The sequence below is a fragment of the Larus michahellis genome, chromosome Z, assembly GCF_964199755.1.
Source record: "Larus michahellis chromosome Z, bLarMic1.1, whole genome shotgun sequence".
NCBI lineage: Eukaryota > Metazoa > Chordata > Aves > Charadriiformes > Laridae > Larus > Larus michahellis.
Genome location: NC_133930.1, coordinates 79,488,926 through 79,504,617, shown reverse-complemented (window position 1 = coordinate 79,504,617; position 15,692 = coordinate 79,488,926). Strand labels below are relative to the sequence as shown.

Genomic DNA, 15,692 nt, shown 5'->3' with positions numbered 1-15,692 from the left:
CACATTCCACAATAAAAAAAAAAATCTGGAAGAATAACTAGTGTTGCTGTATGTGTATTATTTACGATAAGAGTGGTATAGAGTGGGCAAATGCAGACTAGCAGTTGGTCAGTTCTTAGCTTCTGGGCACTTGTCCAAAGATATTGAAAAATGGTGACATTAAGTAATTTGAAGGTTTAATAATATTTAATTAACTACTATTTAAACACCTCTGCTCAGATTGACCTACATGTCTAGTTTAAAAGTTCTGGTATAGTTAATAGATTTGACATGTTCAGTATATAGTGGTTTGTGAAAGGCGATAGAGCGCACATCAAACTTCTGGTAATCCTTTGTTTCTAAAGAAGAGGAACAAATAAATGCATAATACTAAATATTGTCCTTTTTGTTTATTTTTCAGATTAGCACTGTACGTATATGAATATCTGCTCCATGTAGGAGCACAGAAATCGGCCCAGACATTTTTATCAGAGGTATGTTTCCCCATCCTTTTTTTCCTTACACAACTTTCCAGTGCATGCAAGTGAAAAAAATACAAGTTGGTCTTGCATAAACAGCAGTGACAACCTTGAATTTCTGTTTACATAGTTCAGCAGAGATTTCTGATTCTTATATTAGATTCTTATATTAGCCTTTGCATAACTATTTTGCTGTGATTTGTTATCCCCGTTCTGTGATTTGCTACTACATTGGGGAAAGATTCATCTATTTTCTGTAATAAGCGTGCGTGTTAGAGAATGCATTGATGGTACTCTTTTCTGATGACCTTCTAACTTATTGTTGGTATCTCCAATTGTGAATGATGTACCCCTACAAAATACACAGCGATCACGTATTTTACATGCTACTGTCACACGCTTGCAGTTCTCATTCTCTTAGGGACTGTTGATCTCTCTGTGTATTCTTTCCGTGCTTCTAACGACTTCACTTCTTCTCATGTGGCAGATTAATTACAACTACAACCATTTAGGTCCTGTTCCTTAAACAGTTTCAACTGCTAACAGAATTTTTACTTTCACACAATAGTCACTATTTTTCATAGTCTTTCAAAGACTTTGTATACATCTTTTGAAGACTGAAATAAATTATGTCTCCTTAGCATTTTACATTCACGCTGGGATACAAAAATACCTCTGTGCAAAACATATCAAGGTCATTCGGATTTATTATTGGTTTTAATCTTTCTTTGATGAGAACATTTAAGATAATAGTAGTTGAATAGTGAGCAGAAGTGAGGAAAAAAATAGGGAAGATGAAGTACTAAGAAAATTTGCTGCTTTAACTGATACTCTTCCAAAAGCTAATACAGTTACTGTACTGGTGGTAACATTTTGGAGGTGGGAGAGGGGAGGGTGAGAACCCAGAATGCGTTTTGTGGTGTTTATAGAAAATTCATGTATCAGAGGGGGATAGATTCTACCCAAGGAAAAGGGGTAGAATTGTGGTAGCATCAGTTTATGTTTATAGTAAGTATGTTTTTGACAAATTGCTTTTTCGCTTTAGTAAAGCAATGAAAAAATAATCAAGAAGATAATGGAGAGTGTCATCTGGGCTTTCCCAAAACAGCTGTCATTTGTAAATAATACACTGCGCAAGATTCATTTTGTTCGTTTTGGTTTTATGATATATTTGCAAAATGAGCAGTTGGCAGGAGTGTAACTGGTGTGACATTTGGATTTCTAGAAAACATTCAATACAGTATCTTGAAACTTCTAAAACTGCTTCAGTCTTGTGTTATAGAGAAACTCTTAGATCTAAATGACTGTAATACGAGAATATGTGTCAAATCTTCCAAATTAACACTGATAACTAGCCAAAAGACAGTAAACACAGGACGGGGACAAGTAACGTATAGAGTTATGAGGTGTCTGTAAGACTTCGCACAAGGCTGTGAGTTCATTTACCTCACTTATTAGCAGCGCAGAAGGGTAAATATTATGCTGACAGTACTTGTGAATGGTTGTATGTTGGAACTAGAGGCAGTTGTCACTGAAATGGAGAAACCTGGAAAAGAATGTATTTAGGTGGACAGGTTCAGATTAAGAAAACTGTGCACTGAAACGCCTTGGAAAATATGAACTAAAAAATGTAGTAGACAGGTCTTAACATTGTAATGCCCCTTCAGTCCTGGGCTGTAAACCACAAATAGCTCTACCCCAACTCTGTACCCCATGTGAGTCAGCTGTTTTTGTTAGAGCGTGAGTACTGGCATACGGGATCAAAACAAGAGAACATCAGTTGAGAGAAGGGCAAAAAAGAGTTGACTAGGGAATTTATGATGTAATGAAAGTTATGGTTTTCTGTGTGTTTTTATATTTTTCTGGCTCATGGCTGTTGAGAAGCAACTGCCTCGTTGCGGTGAGCATGTTCTGAGAGTACTTCAGGTGTACGAGACACCCAGGTGGCATTGGTTTGGTCCCTCCTTAAAAAGCATGGCTGTTTGGGCTCAATGCTCTATCTGCTCTGGCAGCCTGCACCTGCCAGAATAGTTTGGGTGGATTTTGCTAAAGATGAGATAGTTCGGAGTAGCTCTAAAATTGAACGTTGGGGGGTAAAAGAAGTAAGCATACATAGATTGTCTGAGCTATACAGTGGTCAGTGGTATCTATTTGTGTATAAATGACAAAGGTTAAGAGCTCTTCCTTAAAGATCTACCATGGAATGAGGCTAAGAGTAATGGAACAAAAATAAGAAAAGGAAAATTTAAGTTCGCTGTCATGGAATCCACTCTGCTAGTACATAACCAGACAGGCTGCTAGGTAATCTCATCTATGCTCCCTGTCCCACAAAGGGCTGTACCAGATGATCTTTCAAGGTCCCTTCCACCTGAGCTGTTCTGTGATTCTATGATTCTGTGAGTCAGTAAGGTCTAGAACTCCTCTGCTGATTTTTTCAGTTAGAAGGTGAACTGTAGTCCTGGTTGAGTACAGCCTTTGAAGCTTTGTTGCCTTCATCTCTAAAACATAGGACCTCAAGCTCATCTAGTATTTTCCTGTATCTCTTGATAGCAGAGACCTCTTCAGTTTGTTGACTGTAAGTCTTGTATCTTGATGTGCAAATTTACTTCCTTTCAGGAGACATGGCATGAAGTACTGGGTTTAAGTAATTCAACAGGTGTTTCATACCAATTCATGATATGATTGGCAAAGTGGCAAGGGGCTAGCACAACTAGCTTTCATCTAAACGATGTCATTGCTTATGAGGGTCGAATAGAGCTATTCAGATGGGGTACACACATTTTTGAAACAAAAGATGATGTTCTGCTCCAGAATTTTTCCTTTTGTGTCCCAGCTGCTGCGTTTTCCTTGAAGAGCTGCTCCTTATCCAATGTATTTTCTGTCCTTGAAGTTGGGTTCTAGCCTTGGAGGAATAATTCCCACTAGCTTGGCTGGACCAAGAAGGTGGGCTTTTCCCAGTTAATCAGTCGCTGGTTATGGGCTTAATCGATACAGTTGGCAATGAGGGTATTTTTCTAAAATTAATAGTTCTTTATAAATCTTTTTAAGCCTCTGTAATCAGACAGATGGACATGTGCTATGTGAGACAGAAGTATATATTTTTTGAAAAACAAAACAAAACTCCTTCATACAAGCCTCAAACTCCCCTATTCCCTTCAGGCTCTTTCTCTGAATAAATGTCTCAAGATGATATATGTCCTGTTAAAAAGGACCAGCGTAAGACCTGTTAATTGGGTAATTTCCTCATCAAGGCCTGCTTTGAAGAGCATGAATACTGCTTAGACATAGTGAGGGCTTTCTACACAGACATAATTTTTACTCTTAACTGAATGATTTTTCAACTTTGAGAACAATTTTTTGTTTTGCTTTTACATTACATGTCTTCATTACGTTGCGTTTGAAACATCTCAGAAGTACTGTGTCTTCCTGGTGATCAATGCAAGTCTTTCCAAGCCATTCCCAGTGCATCTGAGGAACAATTGTGCTTGAGAGGAGTGTATTTGAAGAGTGTGTAATACTCACAGTAGCTTTGGCTTTTATTTATATTGTTCACTTTTGTTTATATTTTTATCTGCCATCACTTAAAGAAGGAACTTTTTAAAAGATGATTTTTATATATTAAGTACTGTTATGCGGTGGTGTTGGGGTTAAGTGCCATGCAGTTGGTTCATTCTGCCAACTTCACAAACAGAAGTGATAGTACCTCAAGGTTACCTTCTAAAAATAATTTTTAAATAGCAAAATTATTTTCTAATAGTTATATTCAAAAAATACATCAAAATTATGCTAGGTTACTTCATATGAGTGCAAAGAACATTTTTAGGTTTGTGAACTACATACTCTTCTCCTGCAAGCTATTGGCTCAACTTGCATGTTTTTAGTTTCTTAAGAATTGGATGTTGGAGATGAGAATCAAAGTTTTAGTCTGTTTTGGAAAGTGCTAGCTTTACCAGTGCGTCTTGCATTACAAACACTGTGTCTACCTTTTTTAGTAAGCTTTTATGTACTTTTATTTATTTTTATATATATATATATATCTAAATACCTTTCATATTAAGGCTGTTTAAGCATTTCATTAAAATAATCTGCTTTGTGTCTGCCATTACTTCTGTCTCTAGAGCAGAATATGGTTTGATGGTTTGTGTTCGAACGATTTTTTTTTTTTTTTTTTTTTTTTTTTTTTTTTAACAAAATTGGGCAGCAAACAATGCCATGTGTAGTTGTAACTGGAGGAATTGGTGTGCATGCAATGCCCTAGTTTCACCCAGTTTTAACATAAGGCATGTTGTGTGGATTTCTGCAGGACCTCCAGTTATTTGCCAACAGAGCTCCTTCAGTAGTTACACGGGCTTTATTGTATGTAGTCCCCAAACTATTTCATTTTGTAGTTAAGGACAAACTAATGACCATGGCATTAATAAAACAGTGGTGTGATCATAGTTAAGATTCAACATTTGGGAGGTATTGTAGAGGTACAGAACCCTGTCACTGTGTGTTAAGTTGTCTAATGATTCGCTGATCAACAAGAAAAGTGTGAAGCCAAGAGTGAGAGTTCTTAAACTTCATTTCCTTTGAAAACAGTGTAAAACAAACAGTGTTTCCTAGGTGGGAGAGAAGTCATAGCCAGAGTAGCTCTGTTCAGGAGAGGTTGCCAGCACAGACAAACCAAGCCAAACTAGCTTTCCATTTTCACTGAGTGGTGGGAAACTGGGTTGTAACTGGTGCTGCTCCTGTTTGCCACATTACCTCTAGCAGTATACCTCTAGCAGTAAAGCACTCCTTGAGGATTGTAAAACACTGGCTCGCTTTGGATGTGGAGGGAAGGCTGCGGAGGGAAGACTGCCACCTGCTGAATCAGTAACATTAGTTCTGTGTCTTCTAGGTTTTCCTTAGTGCAAAGTGGAAAACCTGTTAGACCATTTTAAGGGTGCTTTTTAACTCTTATTTTCTGGGGCGTCATGCATCTTTGACCTTAAAACAGTGCACGTCTCAGTGGTGGAGTGATACAAAATACATCGTTAATAAAATTCTATTCAGAATCTAAAAAATTCTAAAATATGCTTTCCTAGAATACAAAAAGCTTATTTTAAGTATCAGCTATATTAATAAGTGTAATAAAGTAAGAAATATGTCCATCCAGATTGATGATGATAAAGCCTTTCATAACTATAGAGTCTTTTCTTCTTTCTCTTTTTGCTCTCTGCATGAATTATGTAATGCTTTTTAGCCACAGTAATCACAAAAATGCACATCTCGGTTTTTACTGTTTTGTTTTAGATAAGATGGGAAAAAAACATCACACTGGGGGAGCCCCCAGGATTCTTGCATTCCTGGTGGTGGTAAGTATCAATTTTCTTTTCCTCTGATTTTTAGAATATATCGATTGCTAGTTCCATCAGCTGGAGGCAAGAGAAGAAATTCAGGTGAACATTGTAAAAAGAATGTGAAGGTGAGGATCAAGAATCATTTTCTTTTTAAGAAATGAAAGAACAGAAAATTGGATGTAGAAAAAGATACAAATATTAGATACAGGAAAAGAAATGCTGCATAGTGCATTGATAAGAAAGCATCTTTGAAAGAAGACAGCCTGCATTTCTTTCTGCACCACCTTCCAGTAAATTGTGCATTTAACAGATCATTCTACATATACTAAATAACTACACTTGAAAAAAACAGTATATACAGAGACTGCAGAGACTGAGTTTCGTCGGTGTTCAGTTCACATTCTAGTCACAGTAATAGCATATGAAAGTAATTAGCTGAAGCCAAGCTACCAGCCTTTTTGAGGAGCAGCGTGCATTAGCATGGGCTTGGTGATGCAGCATCTGCATTTGTGCAGTTTCTCTCAGTTCATAATACGGGTAGGCATGGGCTTGACTTCTAATTTTTTATGCATGATACCATTTGCTTATATATACTGGTGTGCAGACCACACGTGTGTAGAATTTCCAAGGAGAAAAGAGTGCTCATAGTCACTGCTGTTTAGCCATGCTGTTTATTAGTTGTCACGTGATTTGAATATATCCAACATGCCTGTGTTTGAAAGAACACAACATACAGGGAATATGTCCAATTGTCAGGAATACAAGAATTTACAAGTTTTAAAGTGGTCCCATTCAAACCTGACTGATTTGTACAGCTGTATGGAAGGTGGCATATTCTTCATTGACTTTTCTTTCATAGCTTTTAGCTGTGTGATAGAAACCTGGCAAGGAGACCGTGTTCCTTACGAGTCTGATGTCTACATTATCCTTTATTTTGATCTTCAGCAGAGTGCTCAAATTCTTCACAATTCCTTATTATGGTGCTGGACTAAGTTACAGAGGATTAAGTCTAAAACAATAAAGAAATACTACGAAACTTCTTAAAAATTTTGTTCTTTTAATTGTTCTAGCATACACATAATTTAATTCCAGAAACTTCGTGTTCAGAACTGATTTTGTGCATCACTCTTATTTAAGGTTGGTTGGGGAGGAAGACCGATGGGAGTACATAATTTCCTCTCACTCTTTATAACCCAAGAACATACTCCTCTATTTCCTACTCTTGTCCATACACCTGTTTCTCTGGCAACTTTTGTTTAAAGCACAGTACTGGACGTTGGAAGAACTCCCAGTTTTCTCTCCAGTTTCTTTCCTTTTTATGTTATTACAAATCTGTCCCTTCCCATGCTTTTTGGAAGTTAATTGCAGCAGTTGCCAGAGGGATGAGGTTAAACGCAGAGCTTCTGTAATATGCTTTGTACCCTTAAACCTTGTGTATTAGACTAGCTTCGTGGTCTATACTATAGTGGTATTAAAGGAATACAGCACTGCTTGCCTTGGAGAATTGGATAGCAGTTCTTGATTCTTCATAGATGTTTTACAAAGCTAAATTCTTTCATAGAGGTAAGTGTTTTCATCCCTCAGCAAGGAAGTGATATGTCTGTTTCTATATATGAACATACCTATGTGGTATGTGTACACCATGAAATCTACACAAGTATTACAATGATTTTCTTACCATCTCTGTAACTTCTTAACTCGCAGTGTGTTTTGGGATCTCTACTGTGCAGCTCCAGAAAGACGAGAAACATGTGAACATTCAAGCGAAGCAAAAGCCTTTCATGACTATGTAAGTTTTGTGTGTCTTTACCACACTTCCATTAATTGTATGTATAAATATGATGAAGAAGTATTTTTAGATTGTAGTGGTTCAAAAATGCAGGTGTCTGTCATATAGAACTCTTAAGTTTTCTGGGGATGCCTTAGAATTAGAACTTCGTAATACTGTGATTACCCAGCACCAAACATAAAACTCCTGGACGGACATCAAAGTGCTGTCTGATGTGTTAATGCAAAATGTCCTTCTGTCCCCGCCCCCTGCATGGACGCATCAGGGTGGTCACAAAGGCGCAGGGCAAATGGAAGCGCAGATATGTCCTGTCCAAGTATCTGTTCTCTGTCGGCGGTAAAGCAAAGGCTGTTCAGTAGATGGAATTGAACACCTGGCTTCTGTCAGGACCATACTGACTTACAGTGTGATTGTTCATTCTTCAGGTGTTTTTGTATCCTGAAGTAGGTATTTTTCATCAGCATAATAAACACTTAAGCATCATAGAACAAGTTAAATGCACAATCACTTGGTCCAAGAGAATGGAAGGAATAAAGGGCAAAAGTATTATGCCAATTTTGATGCCTTTGAGACTTAATTCAAAACACAGCAGGGAGTCTGGCAATGTTTTCCCTGCAAGGAATAATAATAATAATAATAACAACAATAATAACAATAACAATAATAATAATATTCTAGAAATTAAGGTCCAAAACATTGCAACAGTTTCATTCCATTCTCATAATGTAAATGGAGCTCTCCAGAAATGTGAAACTGCAATCCAGAATTAGGATGGAATCTGAGTTCCTTCTACTATGTCGGCTTTTCTCCATCTGCTGATGTCATTTTTACTGACAAAATCCTTAGGAGGCTGATGACTCTTGAGTTTATTGTTCCTTTGGGCCATTGATGTAATCTAAAGAGGGGGTATAACTCTCTTACAGTACAACTCTGAAACCTTTTTGTGGAGTGTTTTCCAGGTCTGTCTTAGAAATACTGTCTAGTTACTGCAGAAAAATATCTCTACAAACAAAAGTAAAATTAGACTGCTATAGCCCAATGTCTTACAAACACAAATTTGGAAAACGGAAAATGGTGACTTAGTTGATTCATTTCTATAATTTGATAATGGCTTGGCGTCCTATGGTATGTGAGACAAAGGTGATCTTGCCTTATTTGTAGTTAACAATGACAACTTAGGTTGTAAATGCGTCATCAAAACACTTAAAACTGTTCAGCATATTGCTGCAAGACTCCCCGTCTCACCAGAGCGCAGTAGAGAACTCAAACGAGTTCTGTGTGTGATACAATTTTGTGATTGTCTGAATGTTTAAGTTACTGTATAAAATTGTGTTTGATAAAGGAAAAATAAAATCATGGTATGCATAACAGTCTGTGTTATGACAGGATGAATGTTTATTTCAGAAATAAATTGGTTTATTTTAGAAACTAATTCACTAGGTATATCTACAACCCGTTCTCCCTTAATCTTTTAGGTGACAGGAAAAAGCTAGCTTTTGCATTATTTTTGTCACAGTTGAGATAAACCCATCTAACATCTAGCAAGACTCATGGTGTTCCTTAGCATCATGTGCTTTTTGCTTAGTAAGACAGTTTGCATCACAAGTAATTTTGAAATCTTACATGTATTTAATATTTCATGAGTGTATTGTATGCTTATGTTAGAGAACATGACAAATTGTTATAAAATACAGCCAAGCATATTTCACAAGAGAGGAAGATGAACATTTATTAAGTGAAATCCTGACCCATGTAGTGTTTTGCCATTAACTCTAAAGGGGTCAAAATTCCATTGTCAGTGAAGACCGTCAGAGAACTGGTCACTGGATTCTGGCTTCTCCATCAGTTTGAGGGGTCTGGTAAATCAAAACCCTGCTGTTAAATTGCAGGTCAAGTAATTGAGCACTTTAGCTGTACTGTCATATCTGGAAATCGTAATTGTCAAGTACAAAAAGCACAGAAGGCTTATTTATTAATTCATACTAGCAATTCAGAATTTTTTATTAGGTATGTGTTCTACTTGACCTAAGAAAAGTCATTCTTGCTGAAGCTGTGAGTGATCTGGTTACACCATACTTGTCATGTTTAACACTAAGTAGGCTGAATTGCTGAACCAATATCTTGTCTGTCTTTGCTTTTGTGAAGAGAGAAAGGTTTAAGAATGTTTGATGGAGGAGGAAAGCACTTGCAGATGATTTAATGGTTTGTGAAACATTGCTGCCTCAGTCAGCATATTTGCAAGTCAGTCTGGAACACACACAGGTTGACTCATAAAATGAATAGATAAAGGAAGATTTGAGTTTTTTTAAGTTTACTTGAAGTTTTACTGTATTTTAACTGCAGTTGCAAAAATAATGCCATTTGATTTCCTCTGTCCCTTCTTCTCGGACAATGCTTTTTCGAGAGATGAGTTTTATTTCATTATTTAGTTTACCATGAGATTTCAGCATGCGCTTTGCTTGTCATTGAATACAATTAAATGTCTGCAGTGGGACTTTGTACATCTGCAGTATACTTGGATGAGAAGACTAGCCCGAGCCTTCTTCAACTCTGTCTATAGTGCTGTCCCGAAAAAGAGTGCATATGGAGTTTCCTCTATTGTCAACTCTGTCTAATCAAGCAAACTGAGTCTTAAGCCGTGTGTGCCTATCAGTCTGTGCCACTCAACTCTGTTCTTGACTATTTGTGTAAAATAACAGTAAAACCAAATTCTTCTGGTTTAGGTAGCTACTATTTAAATTTCTGATATATATCTGTGTACAGGTTTCTTTATATAGTAGCATCCCTGTTCTGCAGATAAAGGGTTTGGAAGTACTCTTTCATTGTGTTCGGATTGTGCTCATACAACTTCTGATTTTTATCGAGCTATTGAGAGGAGAAGAATCTTTCATGTCTGACAGCAGGAACATGAAGTGACTTTCAAGGTGGTGGCTGTAACTGCTTGCAGTACCAACAACGCTCATCTTACTAAAAATCTAATAAATATAAAAGCAAAGACCTATTCTGGCTCTAAAAACAAGATTTTCTATGCTTGTCCTCAGGTTAAGTATTTGCAGCTCCTCCATATTACTTAAAAGGGATTCTATTTTTATTTCTATTGAGATTTGCAATTGGAAATGTTTTCTTATGAGTGAACAAGGTTCTGAACTCATTAGGTACATTTATGTAATATATTTTAGGCTTGAAAAGGGAGGCGCATGTCATGAAAGTGCGTGTGCTGGATCAGGGAGGTAGGTTCTGGCCTCAAAGTTTTAACATAAGTAATTTAGAATTAGAAATGTTTTACTTTTCAGCTAACTCTGGAAAGAAAACTGGTGCTCACTCACCTAGCCTATTAATATTGCAAGTGTTTCGGTAGGAGCAGCTTATTTGAAGCAGAAAAGCCTCCCATGTTTCTTTTCCAGGTACCTGTTACTTTGCCTGGAGGAAAACTTCTCTGTGCTTTTTGTGAAAAATCATTTACATGGATGCTCTGAGACAAAACTTCATTGTAGAAGGGGTTTTTCATTGTTCATGGTGTCCTAAAGAGATCTTTTCGTCTCTTTAGTTAAGATCTTGCTTCTCTGGGTTTGAACTGACATCTTCTGTTGAGAGAAGCCGGTTCCAATGTGCACTTTGTTCCTGCCTTCTTTCCACTTCTTTACAAGCTGAAAACATACTGCGTAAACATAAAGCTTGTGGTTCCGTGGAGAAGAATGGATTTTTAGCAGCACCCTTACCAATGAACTCCTGACTGCCGCAAGTGACCATTCTTCTCTTCCTCAGGCCTGGCCATTCATTTACATCTGTGGACCCTGGATTTGGAGGGGTGGTACCTGAAAAGTCCTTTCTTACATAATCATTTCTGTACATAACAGTTAAGATCTGTTTACAGTTTGGGCCCCTCACCACAAAAAAGACATTGAGGTGCTGGAGCCGGTCCAGAAAAGGGCAATGAAGCTGGTGAGGGGTCTGGAGCACAAGCCTTATGAGGAGCGGCTGAGGGAGCTGGGGTTGTTCAGCCTGGAGAAAAGGAGGCTGAGGGGAGACCTTCTCGCTCTCCACAACTCCCTGAAAGGAAGGGGTAGAGAGGTGGGGGTTGGTCTCTTCTCCCAAGTAACAGGTGAGAGGACAAGAGGAAACGGCCTCAAGTTGCACCAGGGGAGGTTTAGACTGGGTATTAGGAAAAATGACACTGAAAGGGTTATTAAGCATTGGAACAGGCTGCCCAGGGAAGTGGTCGAGGCACCATCCCTGGAGGTATTTAAAAGACAGGTAGACACCGTGCTTAGAGACGTGGTTTAGTGATGGCTTTTGTCAGAGTTAGGTTGGTGGTTGGACTAGACAATCTGGAAGGTCCCTTCCAACCTAGGCAATTCTATGATCCTATGATTATAAGTTCCGGTGCCTCTCTCACCCTCCTTATAATGGTTCTTCCATGTGGTGTTGGTGTAAAGAGGGATCTATGAATTTTCACAAGGAGCTATAGTAAAGTCTTGATTATTTTCCAGGTAAGACTTTATTAGTGTCTTCTCCACAGCTTTTTGAAAGATCACTTTTGATATGACTAAGAGTTTCTTGTTTGTTTTTATGGCTCCCAAAAGTATGCCAGGTAATTTACAGGATAGGAAAAAAGACACATTCATTGCCCCAGAGACTGTACAGTCTCATAAGCTGGTATCACATTTCCACCTGACTTGTTAGCACATTTTAATATTGAGCTGTATGACAGGGAGCTTAGCTGTACATGAAGGTTATAGGGTGTATTAAAGACTATGCTAAAATCAGGTGTGTCCATATTTTTCCTTTTAAAGGTCATAGTGATATAAATCAAATTTCTGTAGAAGTTATTGGGCATAGTGTTTGGGCATTTGACATGGCTGATCAATCTCTTTGTGAGTCTTTCATAAGAAAAAGTCGGGTCTCTGCATTTATTGCTATATTTTATGGAAAAAAAACCCCTTAAACACTCTTTTCTCTGGACCCATCTTCCTTCAGCAGAACTAAGGCTTCCTTCAGCAGCCTGCCCTAAATGCCCCAAATCCCCTAATTTTTCATTAGCAGTACTTAGAATTTGAGGAGTTAAGAACATTTTTACATCTTTTAGACTGAAAATTATCATGAAGGGCCTGTGAAAAGGTGGTCTCTGAAGGCATCATTAAATGTTTGTTGGTAGTGACCATAAATCTCAATCCTTATGTTCCCATGGCACAGTGAAACTATTCTGCAACAAGGACTGCTTTACACTAGTTTCATCAAACTACCTTTTTTTTCACTTCTAAACCCCACACAGGTCTTTCAGGTGCAGGTTTTTGTTGGTCTAAACACATGGAAGCTTATTCTATTTCAGGATAATTTTTGAAAATGTATTTTCTTTTCGTATTCCCTGGGTGGTTTGAGTTCATGCGTAACAGCAGTCATGATCTTCTCCAGGCAGTCTGTCACAGGACCTCCTTATCTGCCTTTTGTGTATCAGGGATGGAAGAACTTGTTTTAGCTCTTGCTTTTCTTGCCTTTCCTAGCTCTTGCTACTGTGATCTTCTGCAGGCAGCATAGCTAAGGCAGCTTTTGCTTCTAGGTCTTCCCAGGTTTCTTGTCAAAAATTGTGTTCTACATCTGGTTTCCAGCTGTCTGTTTCTGTGGAGAATGCATGTTAACTCCCTCTGCTTACAACAAAAATCAAAACAAGATTTGCCCATCATCCCCAAGTGTGGAAGAGCAAGAGATGACAAGTACCGGGGGAGGATGGGACAGGAATCAGAGGTAATCTACAGAAATGCTGAATTCAGTGACACTTATGGGACAAATGCCAAATTGTGTTGCCCTGGGATCATGAAATGTAGGGGTCCGTGAATGAGATCAACAAATTTCAGATCTCTGAGCAATTGGTAGCCTTCCTGCAAACTCAAGAGAACAACTCTCCATTGCTTTCTTCTCTGGTTTTGAGGTTCTCCATGGTCGCATGGGTTTTAACGTTAAAGCAGAGGTTCCCTGGCACAATTCTGTGGGTGCATGAGCATGATTTCCTTTGACTGAGAAGTATGTGCAATACCCTGTATAGTTTGTGCTTGGCCTCCTTTGCTCAGTAACGGTCAAGGACTGTTGTACCAAAAGCAATGCTTCTTGTCTGAGGTACCTATTAATTCCTTACGTGAGTTCTGCAGACTTGTGGAAGGTCATTTCCGTGTTTGCTGGTTGTCACTGTATCTGTAATTTCACCTTCAGAATATGTCCTCCAGACATGTGATTCTTCCTGCTATGGAGATATTACCCCTGTCCACCTGGAGAACAGGTTATTTCTTAAAACTAGAAAAGAATTATTTTAAGTGGCCATAGCATTCTTTTCATAAGTAATACAGAAATTAAAAGCATCTCCTTCCATTCAGTCATTTTTAAAACAATATTGTTTGCTTTTTGTGTAAATAGCGTTCATTTTTAAGTATGAATGAAATGCCTTTCTTTACTGCTCTTTTCATTGCATAGAGATTGCATATCCTTTCATGGTGTTCAGGTATATGTATAGCAAAGTGTATTCTTAGATGTGAAAGCTAGAAGGAGACTAAGGAAGTCTGACATTTGCTTTGAAATTCCATAGCTGAACATATCAAGTAAATCCATATGGTTAAAGATTGCACTGGCGTGTTAGAAAAATAAAATGAACAATTAATAAATCATATTTTGTGCAGAATATTCTGTTAATGTATCTTACAAGGTGATAAGTCCTTTCTCATATGTGCGACCAAAAAGCTGTAAACTGAGAAACGTGGTAAATGCTTAGAATTTTTCCTTCAGTTATCTGTTGCGTAGGAACACGCATATCAAATGGGATGAATGTCTTCATGGGAAGACAGTACTTATTGGAGGAAGGTTTGGAGAGGACAGTGTGGTTCACAATCTGGGAGTTTTGTACAGTGGTACTGGCTGAACACTACACTGGCAAGCTTAATTTTTTCAGTCTCTTCAGCTCCTTAACTTTATTGCTTAGTAGATGTTCCTTAATGCATTTGTGTGGAAAGGATTAATTAAATGCACACTCCAGCCCCCAGTCAAAGTAGATATCACTTTCTGCAAAACTGCATTGACTTGTGCTAGGATTTGGTCCACGTATTTACAGGAGTATAACAAAATGTTGCACTGTTATCTCCAAGACTATGCGACTGTTTTAAAAGTTGAGAAATGGATAGTTTCCCTGGATTGGAGAGACCCCTTTTGCAGGAAAATATGGATTTATTTTCTTTTCATTTCCTGTTAAGAAAACCCCCAAGAGAATTCTAATTCTCACATTTCCATGAAGAAGGAAGATGTGTTCATTCTTTACCCACCATCCTCCTTAATCATTCCTTACCAAAATTACTGGATAATATAATGGTTAGACTTGAACTACTCTGTGTCACAAATGTTAATTGTAAGCTCTGATACAGAAATGTGTTGTTTCTTACAGACCATATGAATTTCACAGGTAAATTTGTGCTGTGCTTCTGTTTTAGTGTGAGGACTAAGCCGTTTATTTCAGAGGGAAAAAGCAACATTTCCTCCCCAAAATTACAACACTTCTCCTTCGAGTGGAGATTTAATTTTCTCAGAATTTAGAAGTAAAATGGTTAATTAGTTTGAGTTAAGTGTAAGCATCTGACTGTAAGGAACCACCATCTCCCCTGAAGGCAGTTTAGCTCCTCTTTCATGGTTCCCAGAGGGAGGCAGTGGACATATTGAAAGAGTGCCTCTTTCCTAAGAACCGTTTTACGCTTCATTTTCATTGAAAACAATAGGAGATAACAGCCTTTCTAACGAGGGGAGGCTTTCCGGGAACATTCCGTGCAAAAAATAGTCTTTATTCAGAATAGAGCATTAAAAAGATTTATATACACTATATGTGAAACCATGCCCAATTTATGAAATGGGACAAAACTTTGTTTTCTTTTGCTTGGAGGAAAGGGGGAGAGGGGGAAGCATGTGAAGATTGAACAAGTTAAGGGAGAAGTCAGTGGTTTAAGAGATAATGTGGTGTGCAGAGGATGAGGCAGAGGTCAAAAGACAAAGGGAAGTGGCTGGAATGCTCAGGCTGCTTTGCAGCCTTCCAGGGTAGTTTAGTTTTCACAACATTTTTTATATATTTTTTTATATATATGTGTGTGTGGATAT

General features: G+C 38.0%; 1 protein-coding gene across 6 annotated transcripts in view; it reads left to right on the top strand.

Moving 5' to 3' along the window:
- Positions 1-15,692, top strand: part of SSBP2 (single stranded DNA binding protein 2) — a 179,732-nt gene that overhangs the window by 41,893 nt on the left and 122,147 nt on the right. For all 6 annotated transcript variants that reach the window (XM_074568937.1, XM_074568936.1, XM_074568939.1 and 3 more), the window contains exons 2-4: positions 401-473; positions 5,736-5,797; positions 7,487-7,571. In XM_074568937.1, the coding sequence (XP_074425038.1) occupies positions 401-473; positions 5,736-5,797; positions 7,487-7,571 (220 nt within the window). The remainder of the gene's footprint in view (positions 1-400; positions 474-5,735; positions 5,798-7,486; positions 7,572-15,692) is intronic.